Source organism: Diorhabda carinulata, chromosome X, assembly GCF_026250575.1.
Source record: "Diorhabda carinulata isolate Delta chromosome X, icDioCari1.1, whole genome shotgun sequence".
NCBI lineage: Eukaryota > Metazoa > Arthropoda > Insecta > Coleoptera > Chrysomelidae > Diorhabda > Diorhabda carinulata.
Window position 1 is genome coordinate 14,635,757 of NC_079472.1, and position 20,345 is coordinate 14,656,101.

The 20,345-nt window shown below is 31.6% G+C and overlaps 1 protein-coding gene across 2 annotated transcripts; it reads right to left on the reverse strand.

Moving 5' to 3' along the window:
- Window positions 1-9,952: 9,952 nt before the first annotated feature.
- Window positions 9,953-19,590, reverse strand: LOC130901824 (protein yellow). Of its 2 annotated transcripts, none has more exons than XM_057813441.1 (3): window positions 19,369-19,590; window positions 13,532-13,760; window positions 9,953-12,122 (listed from the first exon to the last, which is right to left on the reverse strand). In XM_057813441.1, the coding sequence occupies exons 2-3, from the start codon at window positions 13,752-13,754 to the stop codon at window positions 11,047-11,049; spliced, it is 1,299 nt and encodes a 432-aa protein (XP_057669424.1). In that variant the 5' UTR covers window positions 13,755-13,760; window positions 19,369-19,590; the 3' UTR covers window positions 9,953-11,046. The 2 variants fall into 2 exon arrangements, with proteins under 2 accessions (XP_057669424.1, XP_057669425.1); XM_057813442.1 differs by lacking the exon at window positions 19,369-19,590 and adding an exon at window positions 15,838-15,986 and having other exon boundaries at window positions 10,996-12,122.
- Between the last annotated feature and the right edge of the window lie 755 nt (window positions 19,591-20,345).

The following is a 20,345-nucleotide window of genomic DNA, read 5'->3' on the forward strand; positions in this document are numbered from 1 at the left end:
AAACTAGTAAATGAAGTGAGGTTATTGTGATAATATGACTTTAGATTCAGAATCCTTTTTTGTAGACCAAGCAATTAAATGAGATGGGTCGTTACTTGTTCTAGACATATTTAGTATGTGTAAGTGCCCTTTTGATCTTTCTTTGTAATTACTATACTTGCGGAAGTCACCTGTTTTTATACGACCCTCCTCGATGTAGGTTTCCTAAGATCCATTCAACTATTTCCTTTTGAAACTCCATTATCATTGCATTCGTAGGTTTCATGAAAGCATCAAGAATATTTCGACAAAAAGTCGACGAATTAGTCTGATTTTGCTCGATTTGAACGTTTGGAACTTTTACGAGGATTGTATGAAAAGTTTTCGTCAAAAGAAACGAAATATTTTTTTTCATCTTAAACATAAACAATATTTCCAACGATCGTCTGTCCTTTTAACCCTTTCCAAATAATAGTTGCCGAGTTTCACTTCTTATCTCCTAGGTTTTCACCTTAATATCTCTATTGTAAGTAAAAATTTGAGGTTATCAAAAAAGAAAAAGTCGCCGGGGGGATAGATCTGGTGAACACAGCCGATGAAATCCTATTTTCTATATAAGTTTCAAGCCTCAAGAAAATTTCGATAAAAAGTCGACGATTTGATCTGATTCTTCTCGATTTAAACGTTTAGAACTTTTACGAGGATTGTATGAAAAGTTTCCGTCAAAAGAAACAGAATATTTGTTTCCTTTTAATTCCAAACAATAGTTCCAACGATGGTCTGTCCTTTTAACCCTTTTCAAAAGATAGTTGCCGAGTTTCTCCCCTTCTCCCCCAGGTTTTTACCCTAGTATCTCTGTTGTGAGTAAAAACTTGAGGTTAGAAAGAAGAAAAAGTCGCCGGGGGATAGATCTGGTGAACACAGCCGATGAAATCCTATTTGTCTTTTTTGGAACATGATTGACTTTTGCAACTTATGATCGCTTCTGATGCCATGTGATCAAACGACGCACAAAATATGCGTATACCGTACACTTAACCTCAATTCGATGGTGGCTCCAGGCAGCCTTTGGAAATACAGAAATAATAAAGAAGGATACTGTATTTATTTTAGTCCTTTGGTTCCCCTTTGTTGATTTTGATTTCTGTGCTTTTCTTCCTTTTTATGTGCTTATTTTCCACCTCTGTATTTTTCGTTTGTCTTATTCTAAATTCATGTACGTTTTTTGTGTTTCTTAGTCAGTCCAAAAGTCGAAGAAACTCATGTTCTAGAAATTGGAACTGGTCTATATAATATTTTATATCATTCTATGACGCACCTTTTATTCTGAGAGCTTTTGTCTACTCTTTCCACCCTTTTTTTCTTTATATAATACATATAAGTAACGAGCATATACAAAATTTTATGATGATCTGAAGAGTCCATACGCTAATGCAAAATAAGTTTTAGTTTCGGTGGTTACCTCCTTATCCGAGAAAATTTTTGCCCCGCGAGCATTCTCTTGACGTCTTAGAACTAAAAAAAGTCTCTGGAGGATAGATCTGGAGAATACAGTAGATGCGGGAGGATTTCGAAGCCCAATTCATGCAATTCTGCTTTCGTTTTTATTGATTTGTATCAAGGTACATTGTCTTGATGAAACAGCGCATTCTTCTACTTGAAATAGTCTCCTTTTATGGGTGATTCCGTTCTAACTGTGATATTCAATGTCCTGTATTGTTTTTTTGTACTAGTCATTAATTAATAATCAATTAATAAAAATTTTGTGTTAATTGAATAATTCTTAAGATATTTAAACATTATTTTTATACAATATAACTTGCCACTTAAAGAAAACTTATACTACATCACTTGAATGTCAGTACCGTGTCATGTCCATTCCTAGAATTTACCGATAAATTATTAATTTTTTTTGTCGTAACAAATGATTTAAACTAATTACCTTATAAATTCTAATGTTTATGATCAAACTGAGGAAAATTGATGCACTTGTTGTTTAATATCTTAAGTTACCATGTCAGTACCGTGGATAAATGAGTCAGTACCGTGGAACTCAAAATCCGACATTTGTGTCTTGCTCGTGATACTTTGAAGTTGTAGTAAATTCCTCTTAGAGTTTTATTTTTACAGTAAAATAGATGAATAATATGCATAAAAAAGTTAGAAAAGTTAAATTTTAAAATCTTGAAATTTTGAATACAAAAAATCACAGTTAGAACGGAATCACCCTTATATAAAATTTCGCCATTGAGATTCTCGATATCGCAACGTGATAGTCACTTTTCATGGTTTTCTTCTTATTTAAGATAGTTGATGAATATTACATGTTTTTGATTCGGTTCATCACGTGCAATCCACTCGAATGACTGTCGATGTGAAATTTTCAATGTTTTCTTCAATGGCGGGCACTTTGGGAATCACGATCATGCTAGAATGGAACATCGCATTTTCTAAGAGAAAATCCATGACTTGTTTACATTGATCACGTGTTTGATGGACATAGAGACTTTAAATATATTGTTCAGTATCAGTTTTACGACCTGTACTAGACGTCATTTTGCAATAAAGTAAATTCTGCAAATATTTCGAGCAAATAAGTTGCTCAACTTATTTCTCAGAGTCAATATCGTCAAAGAAACTTTTAGCATTATCAGAAATCTTGAAGAAACAGCATTAAATGAAGAAATCGTTTTGTTAGGAGAAAAATAGCCAGATAAACAATTTACGATATCTGTTAACGTGACAGGTATTTCGATTGAAAAGAAGGCAGGATCAGGCAGAAACATAGAGAATAATGCCAAAAAAAAGAAGCTCACGGAAAGTCTAAGTGACATCGAGTGTTCGTTCGCTGAAAGTTTGAAAATCACTATCGACGATGGATCATATTTTACTTTTGACGTGAGGGAAACAGCGAATTGAACATTTTTGGTGAAATTTGAAACGAAACGTATATCCTAAAGGTTGGGAAGCAAATACACATTTAAAAACAAAAATGAGGAAAGCTGGCTAGCTGCTGCTTCTAGTAGTTATGATTTTGAAAGCTTGTATATTTCTGTAATTAAACAATTAATTGAAAATATAAAAGATAAATTGAGAAATCATTTCCAAATATAAACTAAAAAATTAGATAATACTAATCTTATTTTTTTTTAATATTAATATGGGTTTATGTGAACTATATCCCATTTGAAACCTAGACTATATTCCACTATTCACTAATGAAAGTGAAGCTACTGCAGATTTGTATATTTTTTCTTTAATTCCAAGTTATGATGAAAGCTTTGGTTGCGAAAAATAGGATATTTTTAGAAATACATTTCATCTTGTTCGACCTTTTAAGAGGAAAGTTAATTGAACGTATTTATTATTGAAAAAAAATGTAATTCATTACCCGTGTGCCATTTTGGACACGTATCATTAGATTAAAAAGCTACCTACCTCTTAATATTTAAGAATCTCCACTATTTCGTTTTCAAAAACAAAACAGTATTACAAAATCGCGCTGACTGAGTTGCGCGATTTGGTTTTTTTAATATAGCTAATTACTATTTGTTTTTGATAACATCTCATTTCTTTTTATAGATAGACCTCTTTTTTTCGTTCCCAGTACCCTCTAATTCTTAAATACCACAACGAATTTTATTAAAGCCCACCTCTCCGTCTTATTAGCAGTTCCTATTTTTGTAAGTAGTCTTCCTCATTTTATTTTCCGGTACTACTAGAGATTCATCAATAGTTTTTCTCATTTCTTCCTGTAAGACCTTCTCGAGGACCTCGTTTTTGCAAGAAGACCACCAACTCTTCATGAACAGCCTGACATGCTTCTCCATTGGGAAACATTACCGTAAATGCAGTGATCAAGATGGGCATCAATTTGAACACTTACAGTAATCTTTCATCGAATGTTTTATCATTTTATTACTCCCTGATTCATAAAAATTGACTATAACTATCTTAGAGACGGAGTTACCTTTCTTTTGAAACACTGTATAGAGACCGCGGCAAATTTATGAAACAAATTCATCATTTTCCCTATAATTCTTATTATATCTTCAAATAGGTCGATTTGTAATTTCAAAAGCCGATTTTTTACAATAATTTCGATCCTTGACATTTTTCAATTAGAACGTGGGTCTTCTAAAACCCATTCGAAAGATTTATTAATAAAGTATTCACTACCTAAAGGTCAAATAAAAAGTGATTTAATCCCTAAACTGTTTCGTCGTTTCATTTGATTAGGAATATTACAACTGAACACCATTGAATTTCCTATAGCGATACCATGAAAATAATGTCCGAAAATTTCATTTTTAGTCTAGAACTTCAAATTCCTTTTTCAATAGAGTTAAATATCTAACCAAAACATTTAATTCTTATTCTTCTCGGGTTAACAGTTCATTGTGTCTTTCTGGAATAAATTCAACCCCTAATAAATTGGCCTCACTCTTCGGAGATTTTATCATTGTGGTTACATTATAGAAATTTCAATGACGTGGAAACGATACAGATTAGCTCTGAAACATCCACATCTAAAGAACCTGTGTAAGATAGAAATTCATTTCGTGTTTCCTGTTGATCCACCCAGGTTTTTGTCTAGTTATTTCTGTTCTTACATCGCTGTTGCCGTCTAAGCATGAAGGTATTTCGAGCCGTAGCTTTTTTGGTTCCAAAGTGCGTTTCCTGGTGTTCTGTGACTAGCAAATCTGTATGTGGACAGTTGGCGTCAGTGGTTTGCCAGGTCTGTAATTAATTATCGGAATAAAGTCGATAAAATAGGAAACTGTATATTGGAATAACCGTCGTGTTTTGAAAATATTGACCGTTTTCACTTGTAATTGGTTCCTAGTCTATGTGCAAAGTAATTGTAAGAAAATCAAAAAGAAAATATATTGAGTTTTGTTTACGTGTGACTTTCGTAAAGTATCTTACACTGATTCGCTTTCCTTTCTAAATAATTAGCTAATTAGTGAAACAAACCATGTTACAGACTAATGAAATAATGAAATGTCAACGTGCATACGGCTACTAATTCAAAAGAAAAGCGCAACTGGGATACAAAATGCGATACTCGTGTTTTTGTTTTTAACATTTAACTGTTAACAAACAACCGTTTCTAAATTATAGTATAGACCTCGTTTTTTTTTGTGAAATGATTCTCTGACAAAATACACTCTCCAAAATAATAATATTTTCGTCTTGATAATCTTATTAACCTTCAAACGTTATCATATGATCAATAAAGACCCTGCGAGATAAAAGTCGTGGTCGTGGGCCATAAATTCCAGCAATTATGCTTGTCAGGATAGCATGTGAAGAAACGCTTGCACTTGAAGCCAATATAAACGTCAGATTGCAATTGAGAATTCTGCACCTTTTCTCAAGGATTCTTCTTTTTTCGGTGCCGTGCCTGCCTTCAAGCGTGGGCTATCCCCATGACAATTTGATTGAAGTGGTGTCTATTTGGAACAGTTTTTTAACTCCCAGTCCACTCCAATTTCCAATATCCTGTAGTCCCACAGCTTTTTTGGAACCTATCCGTCTTCTATCGTCAAATATGCCCAAATATCTGCGTTTTATATGTTTTTATGATGTTTAGAAGCTCTCAATCTTTATTCTGCTGCTTGAATACCTCTTCGATACTGGTATGAGCAGTCCACGGGATCTTGAGGATACTCAGTTACCACTACATCTCGAACGCTTCTATTTTATTCATTATATCACATCTGTACAAAAAATTGCTCCAAACGGAGATTTCTTAACCGCGTATGAACTGTGTGGTTTCTATAAAAGAGATTGGTTTCCATTTGCTGAATGTTCTAACGCTTTTATCTCTTCGCTATGGCATTGTACAGCAAAATATTTGAAATGTAATAATCAATTTCGTTTTCTTGATGCTCATATGAATGCTTTATCTTCGATCAGCTTCATTCACTCTGTCCAGCAGCGATTGCACTTCTATGTTTTCTTCAATGATGACAGTATCATCTGCGTACCTAACTTTATTTATAATCTCTCCATATTCTATTCAGAAGTATCTTTAAGAGTATTTGTGACTCATTAGGATAATGGAAGTCATTGCATCTATTAGCTTGTTGTTTTTAGGTAAGGAGATGAAGATCGATGTCTGCCAATCGCTAGGAAGTTTCCCAGTTTAGTGAACCTGATCAAAAGTATTTTCACCAGCTCTATGAGAGTTTCTTCGAGTCAGGAGTTTTTTTTGCTTTTTATTAGTGTACTGCTTTTTTAACTTTGAGTTTGGGAATTCTTGTACCATATAATCAATCAGTATATTTTTAATCGTATCTCGGGTGTAGTCCTCGATCAGTTGTTGAATATACTGTTGTCATTCTTTGCACTGACCTAGTTACTAGTCACTTTTTCATTTGATGACATGACATACTGCATGCGTATTTTGTGGAAATAAAATTACCGTTACCGGGGTTAGATTTTCTAGAACCATAATTTTCTTTCAAGTTATACGGAAAACATCGCGCTGTCACGTAGTCAGTTTTTCAAAAGTGGCGAAAATAGTCATTTATTCGCCGAGTCACACACAAGAAATTAATGACAACGTTTTTAAGTCAAAACAAAGTGGTTAATGTCACTTTATCGTGAGAGAGTGGGTGATCTAATTACCTAAGACGTTTGTCAAGTCAAGTCAAGTCAAGTCTTCATCAGACCTCAAGTTGGAAAAAAAGAAATATCAAAGGTGACTGTTCTGTATATGACTATTTGTAGTTTTTTCATCACTATAATAGTTTTTTTGACTTTGCTGAATGATTTTTATTACGATTATTGTAATAAATTACCACCCAGGAATCAAAATTAAGGTACGAAAGTGTTTATTGTTTTATCACGAAACGGATCTAAGCAAAAACAAAGTTATTACAAAGTACGTAATTTTAGCTTATTTGACACAAAAATCAGAAATCGTTAAACTTTCTACTTTGTGGGGCCTCTACTCCATGCTAAAAAATACTGTTTCAGTTAATGATCGCATTTCTTAAAATGAAGAACTTTAGAATTCTTCAGCAAAATACAAATTAATTTATTGAAAAATCCGTCAATAGAACCTATCTAATGCTAGAGGTAATTTAATAAAAAATGACAATTGGAAAATAGTTATTTTCCTAACAAGTGCGGAAAGTGATACTTTCCCGCACGCTACTGCAGTTGTGCCGAACGGCACTTTACGCATGAGTTAGGAACATTATTTTTTCTACGACCGTATATACAAAAAAGTATACCAACCCATTTTTCTAAAATTATTTTATTCCAACAAACATAATAATATACAAAACTTTGACTAAAAACTACTAATTATTATAAATATCAATATTGAAAACACAATTTGTCGTATTTTGTAGACTAGTAAGAATTGCCGGTCCAGTGGAGTTATTTGGTTTCAACTGGAAAGTAGATGACGTCGATGAGGATGGTAACAGGTCGGAATTAGTTTCATTTGCAGCCTTCAAAATGGCTTCGTGAAGTTCTTCGTCGGATGAATCCATTAATACTATTGTATGGTATTCGGTTTAATGTGGTTTAATTTGGAAGAAGATTGCACTTATTTGGTCACTTCCAAGACGTTTTGAACAACTTTGACGTTTTAGTAACAATTAAATGGTTATATAAAAAATATCTGTATTATTTTATATTTTCAAAAAATTAAAAATGCTATAAAAAGCTAGAAAAGGTTTAAATTTTATTTGATGGACTATTTCGTAAATATTTATTAACCTGTAGTAACAATAGTTATAATCTCAGAAGCAAAAAACTATCTAATAAGGTAAAAATTTGCTTAATTTTACCTTCCCCGCACTAGTGCGGGAAAGTGACACTTTCAAAACTAAAATGCGTGCGGGAAAGTGGGTTAAAACGCACGGTCGTAGAAAAAAAAAGTTTCAGCATAATTCATTTTTACCTACGATTATTTTACTTAAGATTAACAAAGATGACAATTTGATCATATAAAAGACAAATAGATTTTAAAACACCAAATTATCCATGGTTATCCATAAGTGATATTACAGAATTATCTTTGAACCTTTAGTATGTTTTGTGAAAGATCTCCGAACTTGCATAAATATTTTCTATCATGATTTGCAAACGCTGCCATCAGTTCCTGGAGGAGACGTCAATAACTGTGTTTTGACGTTAACTCGAAGGAAAACCAAAATGAAGGCACAGTATTTTCAGTTGCATTAACAGCTCCCTGTATCAAGAACACTCAAAGCTCCCGATAGTATTTGTCTTATTTGTTTTAGGCCTTTCGAACCTAATATATTTGGAGGATGTTGAGAATTGATCAAATTGACAGCTGACCCGAGCTGGTAACCATATTCATGTTAATATTTGATTTAGTTAAGTTGGCAGTCGATAAGCACTTTTTGATATGTTTGTAATCTCAAGAATTGTTAAGTATTGAGCAAAAATCCGACGATTGTTTAGCAAGAATTTTGTTAATCAAAACAAGTATTTGTCAAACGATTCAAAAGGTATGTTCATTTCGTATCAAATTAAGTTTTATTTTTGTATTCAAATCTTGTCGCCAACAAATAAGTTGCTTTTATATAAAGTCCTGAATATTTTTCTTATTCAAATTCTAAAAACTAGATGCTGATTTTTATGTACATTGACCTTTTGAAATTGTTCAATAAACTGAACATTTTGTTAAATTTGGACTTCATCATTTCTCAAAAAAGAACCAAAACCCACTGAAAATAACAACAGAGAATAATGTATAATCTTTATGCCGTTAAGCTCTTTATTTTCGAATAAATCTTGGTTACATTGTCAAAAAACTTTGTCACTGATTCAATTGAAACTAGTACAACTAACCAAGGTCGTGGCTTCGGGTTTTTGGGACCATCGATTTTATCGATTTCAATTTTAATTATTTTTTAGTGCTAGTTTCTTAGGATAATGTCATATATTCCTTTAAATCCTTCTCCATTTCCTGTGAGAATACCTTGTTAAACTCATGGTTTGGACATAACTTTAAACTTATATCTCATGCTCTTTATTTTATCTTAAGGAAATGTCTTCTTAACGTTGTAAATAAACAATTATTCTGCACATTCCTTAACTCTTAGTATTTTGTGCAAATGTGAAAAAATCATGATTGCAATGTGCCTTAAAACCCATAAGCGCCATTTTAGAAAAACCAATGTATTAAATAAGAACTTACTTGAACTCCTCATATCTTTAGTAGTATTTGCATTCAATTCCTTCCTAGCTGTAGGTACGACGAAATGAAAGAAATTTTAGGAAATATTAGGAAAAAATTGATTAACCAACCAAAGTGTGATCTTTTTGATCCTATTGTGACCTCAAATGACATGAATTGACGTCAATAGGCAAGATTCATATTTATTTACACTTTTTCTATTCGTTGGATTCATTAATAAACACTGTCTCTTACGTCCTTAATTTATTTAAATACGTCACACTACACTAACTTATAATAATTCACTAATCACTATCACTTAACTAACTTTAATAATTTATTGCAATTATTCGATTATTTTATACACCGTTCTGTTCACTACAACTATTTATTATGAATTGAGCTAAGCTGCACTTATATATCCAAACGAAGTTCTTAAGAACTCTAGAATATAAAAGAAACGAAACAAATAAATGAATAGACTTTTCTGGAAATTATTCAAAAGAAACAATTTAAATAAACTACTTGCTATAAAAACGGATATAAAAAACAAACATCAAACGCATTCCGTGTTTTATAAAAAGTAAGTGAAAGTATCCGCGGGCGCCTTCGCCCTAATTTTAGAATTTCAATATATCTACATAGGGCCTGCTCTAAGGGGAGACACGATCTTAAAAATATCTTTCTTTTTTTATTTTTTATGAAAACTTAGTTTTATAAATTAAGATTTTCTTAATATTTTCTGATTACTGGCGGTAATAAATGCGCCGATTTTTCTACTTGCTTCAATTTTATTCAGAAACATAGTATAAGCAATTCGAGAAATCTTTAAAGCTCCAAATATATTTTCGATGATATTTTCTTTGATATATTTGCGAAACAATCGCACAATTACCCACGTACAAGTCATGTTTGATCTAAGCTCGTAAAATAGATATAATATTTTATTACTCACGACTATAAAGCATGTAAAAATTGATTGATTGTAAAAATATATTTTGAGAAGTGATAGACGAAAAAATGATTTGTAAATATCAGCACGAATCTGACGTTATACATATGATATTTTGACAAAATCATTCACCACTATTGACTTTTTTTCAATTGATAACTTGTAATGAGATTCATTTAACTTCGTTTTGAAATTAAATTGAAAGTAGAGTATACAAGGATAGTCCCATTTAAATCAAAACACTGCAAGATAATGTGGTACGAGTCAGTTTCTGAAGATGATAATTTGGTTATCGAAACACTCAGTCAGACAGTGTAATTGAAAGTGTTGGTGTACTGATACAGGAATTAACACTAACAACATTCATTCTAATACTTCCTATACCTCTTCGTCTAAAAGTAGCTGGAAATTTTACCACTTTTTATGAAGTACAACGAATAATTTTTGTGTTGTAGTATATTGTAGATATAAAGTAGATAAAATCTGGAAAATTATCTTAAAGAAAAAAGTTTCAACTAGTCCTTTTCGTGTATAAATGTCAATTGAATCACGTCCATTTTGTAGCAGAAGTAGCGAGGAATTGAATCAATCGAGAGTGTGGATAGCTAGCACTTGTAGTACCTATGGAGAGTCTGGAGAGGGCATAAAATAGATCATATAAGAATAGATGGACATAGAGCATTAATTAAATAATACTCAGCCAATTTTGAAATTAATTTTTCTTTACCTACAAAATTAAGCGCGTTTTCTAACGTTTTAGTAAACAGAAACTTCTCTGCAAGCGACAAAAATGATATTCGAAGACCTAGATGAGGTTTTCTTTAGTCTTGTCATATCTTACGAAGCTGAGCCCTTTTGGATGAAAATGGATAATGAAAGTATTAAGAAAAACATTTCATTAAATATATTTATATCATTTTCAATAATTTACAATCATTTATAATAGTTAATATAAGTTATGGCCAAACACATTATAATATTTTTGTAAGGGAGCTTTCGAAAAATATTGGTTATTTTGGCTGTAAAAAACAGGTTCATAATTGGGAACTTCACACACAGTATCTTTTATTAAAACATCGATTGGAGCGAAAAATACTCTGAAATTAATCTCACTATAATCCAATGATGACATCAAGAAATTAGACATTCTATCTGACATGACCCATAAATTATTGTTTCTGTCGACTTTAACATCTGAAGGAAATATCAATTTGACGTTATCCTTATCCACGATACCGTGATTTTTATTATTATATTGCGTTTTCGAGTTCCAACAACCGACAGCATTCTGATCGATAAGATTGAAAAACTGCACGCCGTTATCATCCATAACCCTAGAAGTAGTATGAGAATCCGGTCCTCTTTCATCCAACGCGAAGAATTCCTTCCAACTATCTTCTACTTTCGAACTATTTTGCAGAGTTTGTGTGGAAACAACGAATTCTCTGTGAGAAGCCAAAGGACTGAAATATAATAATCTGTAGCCGAGTTCAGTTCGAGGGGACAAGCTCATTCCGAATATTCCCTCTTCGCCCCATTGGAAATTCAGACCGTCAATATTGAAGTCGCCTCTTAATGGATCAGGCATGAAAAAACTATGAGAGAATCTCCACGATTTATTATCTTTGAATGAGTAAACAATGAGGCCATAACCTAATTCATCGCTGAAGTAAGCATGACTATCCTCGCAAGTGGATCCTAGCTCCACAGCGATATTAGCAATGAAAGTATTTCGATTGGTATCTTCAGGTTTAAATTCGTACCTTCTTATTCTTTGATTCGTTCTTAAATCGAAAATGTTCAAAGCGTACGGACAAGGATTTTGAGTCGTATTTCCAATACCAAAAGTACCTGTATCTAGTACCCAAAGTCTGTCACATTCGTCAGCTTTCATTCGGTATACTGTGCTAAGGCCTTTTTCGCAGTTACCTAATTCATTCGATGCCCAATTTGGATATGGAGTTAATTTTGGATTCTTCTCCGGACTATTTAAATCGATGTAGTTCAAAGTTGAAGGTATTCCTAGAAACAATTAACCAAATATTAATCACATCAAAATTAATGACGATGATAATGAATTAAAATTACATGGGATGCTACTTTAGTTGTCAGATATGGCAACACTGATGTAGATATGTTAAATCTGACATTTTCATCATACAGTTTAATATTTGTACTCACAACGTGTGGTCATACAAGTGCCCATTATCGTTTTATCTAACAGCTGGATCTTGTGTCGCGTGTGGAGTGGAAACTAAATTATCGTGACAAAATTTTGTTTTGCAGCCATCACAATATCTAAATTTTCTCGTATTGCTGTCATCGCTATAGAATATTAGGTGCACAGGTCATTTACCTCTCAATTTCCTCCTCCTAAATCTCAAAAACGACACTGCCAGATTCCTAATTAATTCTCCTCAAGCTTAAAACATCTTGATGTCTTTTTCTGAAGCTGCGCAACGAATCTTTGCCAGCTGATTCGTTTATTAACGAACAAGAATCAGAAATATTGTTTGAAAGGATATCTCTTCGTGCCAATGAGCAAAAAGTCCTACTTTTTTTGACAGAGTTGACCATAAAAAGCTTATATAAGCTTTTAAATATACGCTTCGACCTTCTGGAACAGCAGTTATTGCTTTTACAATGCAATACTTCGAGAATGATTGTTTTTCGCAGTCCCAATCGAAGAGGTGTCACAAGATACACCATAAAAGGTCGAAGACTGCTCAGGATGTCCGTCAAAATTTAGCAAGCAAATGGTCAACCGTCAATTCGAGAGTTCATTTAGTCCCTATAGGTGAATTGGTCGCCGGGATTTTTATGTCGGAACCAAAAAGAGAAGCATATGGTTGAGTTAGGTTAGGTTAGGTCCAGTTTACTTCTTTTTTGAATGCTTCTTGAATGTATCAAGTTTTCCGTTCCAATATTGTGAAGAATTGCTTCGCAATGCAGTTTATTTTGGTAACACCTGCAGTATGTTTCTCCACTATTCAAGACCTTGAGTTGATGAAGCTGTATCATAACTACCAACTGGAAAAAGTTCTCAAGTTTGGAAGAAAAACATCACATAACTACCAGGAGTTATTCTACATTCTAATATGGAAAACTTCACATTAGCAGTCACGAGTTTTTGTTGGTTAATAACGGATAAAAAATAGAAGACTTCTTATATTGAAACAAGACTCATAGTAATATAATTCTAAGCCTTTTGACACATTTTTGCAAACGGAAATCATTGTAAAAACTTTTGAAAATAGTCAAAAACAACGAATGAAACTACTTCCCAAATAATTATTTGTGGCAGTTTTTAAATACTTTTAACTTGAGTTATGTTAAAAGTAAGATATTTAATCGATGGTGCAGAAGATGATGTCTGCAGGGGTATTCCATAATATCTACTTTATATACTGTGGATATTCTGGAGAGCTTACCTTCTTTCCACCTAGGAACTGAAATAAACATTTTATCTTGCCAAATTTCAATTCCGACTGGTAAATTATTTTGTGGTTTGAATCTACCAGTAAGCAAAGCATTTCTTCGGATAGCCTCGTTGGGAAAGTTATAATCTATTTGGTTCCACGCAAAATGTTCTTGAAGTTTTTGAACAGACACTACCGTCTCAACCAAAAGAAATGCTAATAGTAAATATTGCATTTTGGCCTGTAAGAAAATAAAAATTATACAAATAACAATAATTTTAATACACTAATTGATGGAGGTGTTTGTTTGTATAAATGAGCAAATCAATCAACGAATTAACCAACCATCAAACCAATAAAAAATCAAGAAATTAATCAACGAATCATCATTTTAATGAATCTGCGAAACAATAACGAATCTAGAAGGAATAAAAGAAGAAATAACAATAAATTCGCAACGAATCAACTAGTCAATTAAGAAATAAATCAGCGAATAAGTCAACTGATCAAAAAACAAATTAATTAACGATTCAATTAACGAATGAATAACGAATCAACAATAAATCAACAACGATTCAACAAACTAGCAATTCAATCAAGAATTAACCAACCAGCAAACCAATACACGAATTAATTAATGATTAATCAAGAAATCAATCAAGGAATCATCATTCCAATGAATCTACAAAGCAATAACGAATCTATAACGAATAAAAGAAGAAATAACAATGAGTTTGCAATGAATCAGCTTCTGAATCAAAATATAAATCAGCGAATCAATCAACTGATTAAAAAATAAATCAGTTAACAATTCAACCAATGAATAAATAACGAATCAACAATAAATCAACGTCATCACAACCAAAAAGTGATTCAATCAACGAATTTACCAACCAGCAAACGAATTAATGATTAATCAAGAAATTAATCAACGAATCATCATTGTGATGAATCTACCAAGCAATAACTTAATTGATTAAAATTTTTGTTTGTATAAATGAGAGGGCATTTTCTCTTCAGCGTCTTGTATAATTTTTTTTTCTTAAAGAGGAATAAATTTAAGCATTAAAAAATTTAAATTTCAATAGTCTAAGCAACTGAAAAGTCAAAAATAACTCCAGAAAATGTTGAGGCTTAAGTTTATTATCTTGAGCGCATTATCCATAAACATCAATACATTGAGCAAATTTGGCAACCGTTTGTCGATGTTAAAAGAGTTGCCTTTTTGCAAAACTTTCATTCACCAATCCTAATCTTAATTCTCTTAAAAATATTCTTCTACTTTGAGACGTTGAGGAATTTTAATCGTGATTAGGTTGTCTAGAAGTGTCGAACGGTTACGTTATTTAATTAAAAATATTCGGATGTCATGGAATTTCCAAACTACGCGTCTCGTCGACGTCGTTGATCTACAATTATCGTACATGGTTACTTTTAACCTATTTTTTATATAACTAACTATATGTCCACTACATTACTTTATTATCGCTTTCTATTACTAGCCATTAACCTTCTATGAGATAAATTGCGTCATTGTTTTTTGTTACAAAAATGTAATACATACTTTAAAAGCATTAAGAAACAAGTAATAAAAATAAATCACAGATTTATTAATTGATATAAAACTATTAACGTTTATATATCCAAATTCAACGTAAATCATTCTTTGAAAAAAACACTGCTAAGTGCCGCTTGCTCTCATTTATTTGTTACCATTATTTAAGTTAAACTGTTAGTAGGTAACCACAAAACAAGAGTTGCTACGAACCCCACGCAAATGGGGGCCTCGCATATTTAATCCCACTTATTATTACACCTTAGTGTAATTTATTTCATAAAACTTATTGAGACGTGATTTATGATTTTATATGATGTCACAAAAACATGAAATATAAAAACTTTCCTTACTAAGAACATGAATCGGTGACTGCGAGAACGCGAAGAATGTTTAGAAAAAGTATAAGGAAATCATTTCAAATATAAAAGGTTTATTTCGCTTGTTATACAGGAAAATTAACGGAATTTCCGTAAGCTGCTTCAACCAAAGCTTCTCTCTCCTTTTTTTGGCATTTTTTTTGTTTTCTATTTGATTCTTACTTATTTTCAACCGAAATACCTGTCTCAACACGTTAACAGTTATCGTAAATTGTTTTTCTGGCCATTCCCATTGTTAAAAAGTGATTAACCGTAAACTTTTCCTTCAGATCTTTATTTTATGTCGTTAGTTTTTTTTATTAATTTCAATACTTGTAACTAGATCAGACTGAAAACTGTCAAATTACGAGAAATAACTAATATCATTCTCAGTAAACGCCTACCTTATAAATAAATCGAGAGCATAAGGTTTGTCGTCTTAACTTATCGACTGGCTACTAGCTTCCTCAAAGTTCGATCCATCCAGCTGGTTATCGATGATCACACCTCAGAAAAGTTTCAGACGAGCGCTGGTGCATCTGGTCACCGATTTTCTTTCTCCCGCCCATCTAATATGTATTTTACAAAACTGAGTAAGGCAGGAGCAATCTAATAGAATACAACAAAGACCCAGGCTGCTGATTTTACAAAGAAGTCTGGCTCTGCAGATTAGGATTTGATCCAGTCTGGATATAAAATATCACCATCAATGCAAAATCGCTTGTTGGGTGTTGAGTTGGGAGCGATACGTCTTGGCAAAATCTTGTGGCCGAGGTAGTTAAGACAAATTCACAAAAACTTGTGGCCCTTTTCAAGCTATATACTCTGCAATAACTTCTAGTCTTCTACAAGGCCCAGATTTATGAACGTTACCGAACTTATGCAGATTTTTCGAGAGCATTATCTGACTTATGTTGACCGCTGTATATAAAAATTATTAAGACGTGTGAAAAAAGTGTAAACGTATCAAATTTCATCCCTCTGCTAACGAATAGTTTGTACGCATAAAACAGATGAACATGAAGTTTTTTACAAAACTATTTAGAATAAATTTTTTTATTTAATTTTGATTCTGATAACTTTAATGAATAATTTAATAATAAAATCATAAGTATATAACAATTTGAATTGATAAAACACCTTGTACATACCTTTTCCTCTTCATAAAAATATATTTTGATTCGGGAAGATAATTAAGATATTTACATCGATTAATTTTTTGTTTATTTTTGTCTGAATTTCATTTTTCCAAGGTTAACATGATAATGTAAACATCTGTTTCACTACCATATAGAAGATTCAAAAAATATAGTTCATTGAACTGATGATGGGAGCCTCAGTAGGCTGAGGCTCTTATCATTAGAGTCGTTTTTAACAAAAAACGCAGTAATAAGGAAATTTGAAATGATTTAAAGTGACTGGAATGCATCTGCCTAGAATTTTTGGGAAACTTGCCATTTGTAGGGAACAATTATTTTGATTGAGTTTTAAAAAAACAGTGAAAAATCAAGATTGTAGATCTAGCAATTTCAAACAAAAATGTAATCAACAGCATCTCAACAACGAATCAAAAAATACACCAACAAGCGAATAAGTTAAAGAAGCTCTCAACCAATCTATCGACGAAGTAACAAATAAATGAATTGATAGATAACAAATCAATAAATCATTAAACGAATTGTCAAATCGAATCAGGTAAATCTAAAGAATCAATAACGAATAAACAAATAATCAACAGATAAACTAAGCGAAGAAACAAAAAACAAGTCTAAAGAATACATCAACAAATCATTTAACTAATTTGCAAACTAATGAATCTACGAAGCAATAACGAATCAACAACGAATAAAAGACGAAATAACAATGAATTCGTAACGAATCATCTAGTCAATTAAAAAATAAATGAGCGAATAAATAACTGATCAAAAAACAAATTAATTAACGATTCAATCGACCAATAAATAAAGAATCAACAATGAATCAACATCAATTCAGCAAACGAGCAATTCAATCAACGAATTAACCAACGAGCAAACCAATAAACGAATTAATTAATGATTAATCAAAAAAATTAATCAACGAATCATTATTCTAATGAATCTACGGAGCAATAACGAATCTACATTATATTATAGACGAAATATCAATTAATTAGCAACATATCAGTTAATCAATTAAGAAATAAATCAGTGAATCAATCAACTAATCAAAACACAAATCAATTAACGATTCAATCAACGAATAAATATCGAATCAACATCAATTCAACAAACGAGCAATTCAATCAACGAATTAACCAACCAGCAAACTAATAAACGAATTAATTAATGATTAATCAAAAAAATTAATCAACGAATAATCATACTAATGAATCTGCGGAGCAATAACGAATCTACATCGAATTATAGATGAAATAACAATTGATTAGCAACATATCAGTTAATCAATTAAGAAATAAATCAGCAAATCAATCAACTGATAAAAAACAAATAAATTAACGAATCAATCAACGAGTAAATATCGAATCAACATCAATTCAGCAAACGAGCAATTCAATCAACGAATTAACCAACCAGCAAACTAATAAACGAATTAATTAATGATTAATCAAAAAAATTAATCAACGAATCATTATTCTAATGAATCTACGGAGCAATAACGAATCTACATTATATTATAGACGAAATATCAATTAATTAGCAACATATCAGTTAATCAATTAAGAAATAAATCAGTAAATCAATCAACTGATCAAAACACAAATCAATTAACGATTCAATCAACGAATAAATATCGAATCAACATCAATTCAACAAACGAGCAATTCAATCAACGAATTAACCAACCAGCAAACTAATAAACGAATTAATTAATGATTAATCAAAAAAATTAATCAACGAATAATCATACTAATGAATCTGCGGAGCAATAACGAATCTACATCGAATTATAGATGAAATAACAATTGATTAGCAACATATCAGTTAATCAATTAAGAAATAAATCAGCAAATCAATCAACTGATAAAAAACAAATAAATTAACGAATCAATCAACGAGTAAATATCGAATCAACATCAATTCAGCAAACGAGCAATTCAATCAACGAATTAACCAACCAGCAAACTAATAAACGAATTAATTAATGATTAATCAAGAAATTAATCAACGAATCATCATACTAATGAATCCACGGAGCAATAACGAATCTACATCGAATTATAGACGAAATAATAATTAATTAGCAGCATATCAGCTAATCAATTAAGAAATAAATCAGCGAATAAATCAACTGATCAAAAAACAAATCAATTAACGATTCAATCAACGAGTAAATATCGAATCAACATCAATTCAACAAACGAGCAATTCAATCAACGAATTAACCAACCAGCAAACCAATAAACTAATTAATTAATGATTAATCAAAAAAATTAACAACGAATCATCATACTAATGAATCTACGGAGCAATAACGAATCTACATCGAATTATAGACGAAATAACAATTAATTAGCAACATATCAGCTAATCAATTAAGAAATAAATCAGCGAATAAATCATGAGAAAACAAAGCACTTAATGATTCAATCAAGGAATAAATAACGAATCAACAATAAATCAACATCAATCAACAAACGAGCGAATTAATCAACGAACCAATTAATGATTAATCAAGGAATCATCAAATCAATCAAAGATTTGTTCAACGAATCAATGTTAATTGTTATTAAAAACCTTGTAAATGAGAAATATTCTCAGAAAGGAGTATGAAACAGCAGAAAAGTATTTGTAGTATCTTAACATCCTTATTGTTCGTTGAGGAAATTCAGGGATCCCAAATTGATTGAGCACATTGTATATGTAAAATTAAGATCTGATTTTATATAAACTTGATCAATATGTATACTTATTTATCAATTGTTATGTACTCACTTGTTAAAAGTTGCTCACTGAGTGATTTTAATCAAAGGCCTTCTTAAAGTTCTCGTATCACTTTATATAAATTTTTAGTACGACACGCGTCCGTCCCATTCACTTTATTTCAGAAGTAATTCTTCAGTAGTAAAAACTTTTCTTGTGCTATCGTGATTGGTAATATTTTTAAAAAGGAAAATACCGCTTCATTCTTTGGACTATTTCTCACTTTCGAACGCAAAACATAATAAGGTAACGAACTGTCTCAAATAAGCTTAAAAAGGAGTTGAAATTTGGATGGGGGAAACACAAATAAAAACTATCGTTCACAATCAACAGCTGTTTATAATTATTTGGCAATATCGAATTTTTTTCTAATCGAATAATTAAAATTAAAAAAAAATGATTTTGAAAGCTTATTTTTTTATATCTAAAACTAAATATTCAATGATATGTCAAATTGAGTCACCAAATGTTATCTTTTTATACAGGGTGACAAATGACAATATTATAAATATATTTGTGAAAAATATCATTTTTATATTCTGTACTTTTTTTGTACTTTAAGATAACGAAATTGTTCCATATTATCCATTCACTTCATCAACTCCTCACTTAGGGTCATCCTAATCATCTAAGAATACAAACAAGAGTTTTGTTGGAGCTTTTCCATCTCAGTTGACTCCTGAAGATGCTAGGTTTAACACGGACAACGAACAGATTCTGTTACGTAGAGGACGAAACTTCTACCACATTCTCTTGAACCATAAGAGACTACGAAACTACAGATCATTATACCTAGAAGTTTATGAAACAGAAGATGAAGAATTTTGGCAGCTAGACCCATTTTACATTCGGATTTCTCTAATAGATCAACTGTAAACACGCAAACAAGTATCCTCAGCCCCACAGCAGAAAAAGATAGACGTGAAGATTCTGAATAAAAAATCCAACTGGAAAAAATGGTGATTAGGTTGATTAGGATTAGTATGAGA

Excerpts from the sequence above, each read along its gene's own strand:
- LOC130901824 (XM_057813441.1), bottom strand. The coding sequence starts at position 13,754 with ATGCAATATTTACTATTAGCATTTCTTTTGGTTGAGACGGTAGTGTCT. Across the intron at positions 12,123-13,531 it reads AGTTCCTAGGTGGAAAGAAG|GAATACCTTCAACTTTGAAC; the intron begins GTAAGCTCTCCA and ends AATTGTTTCTAG.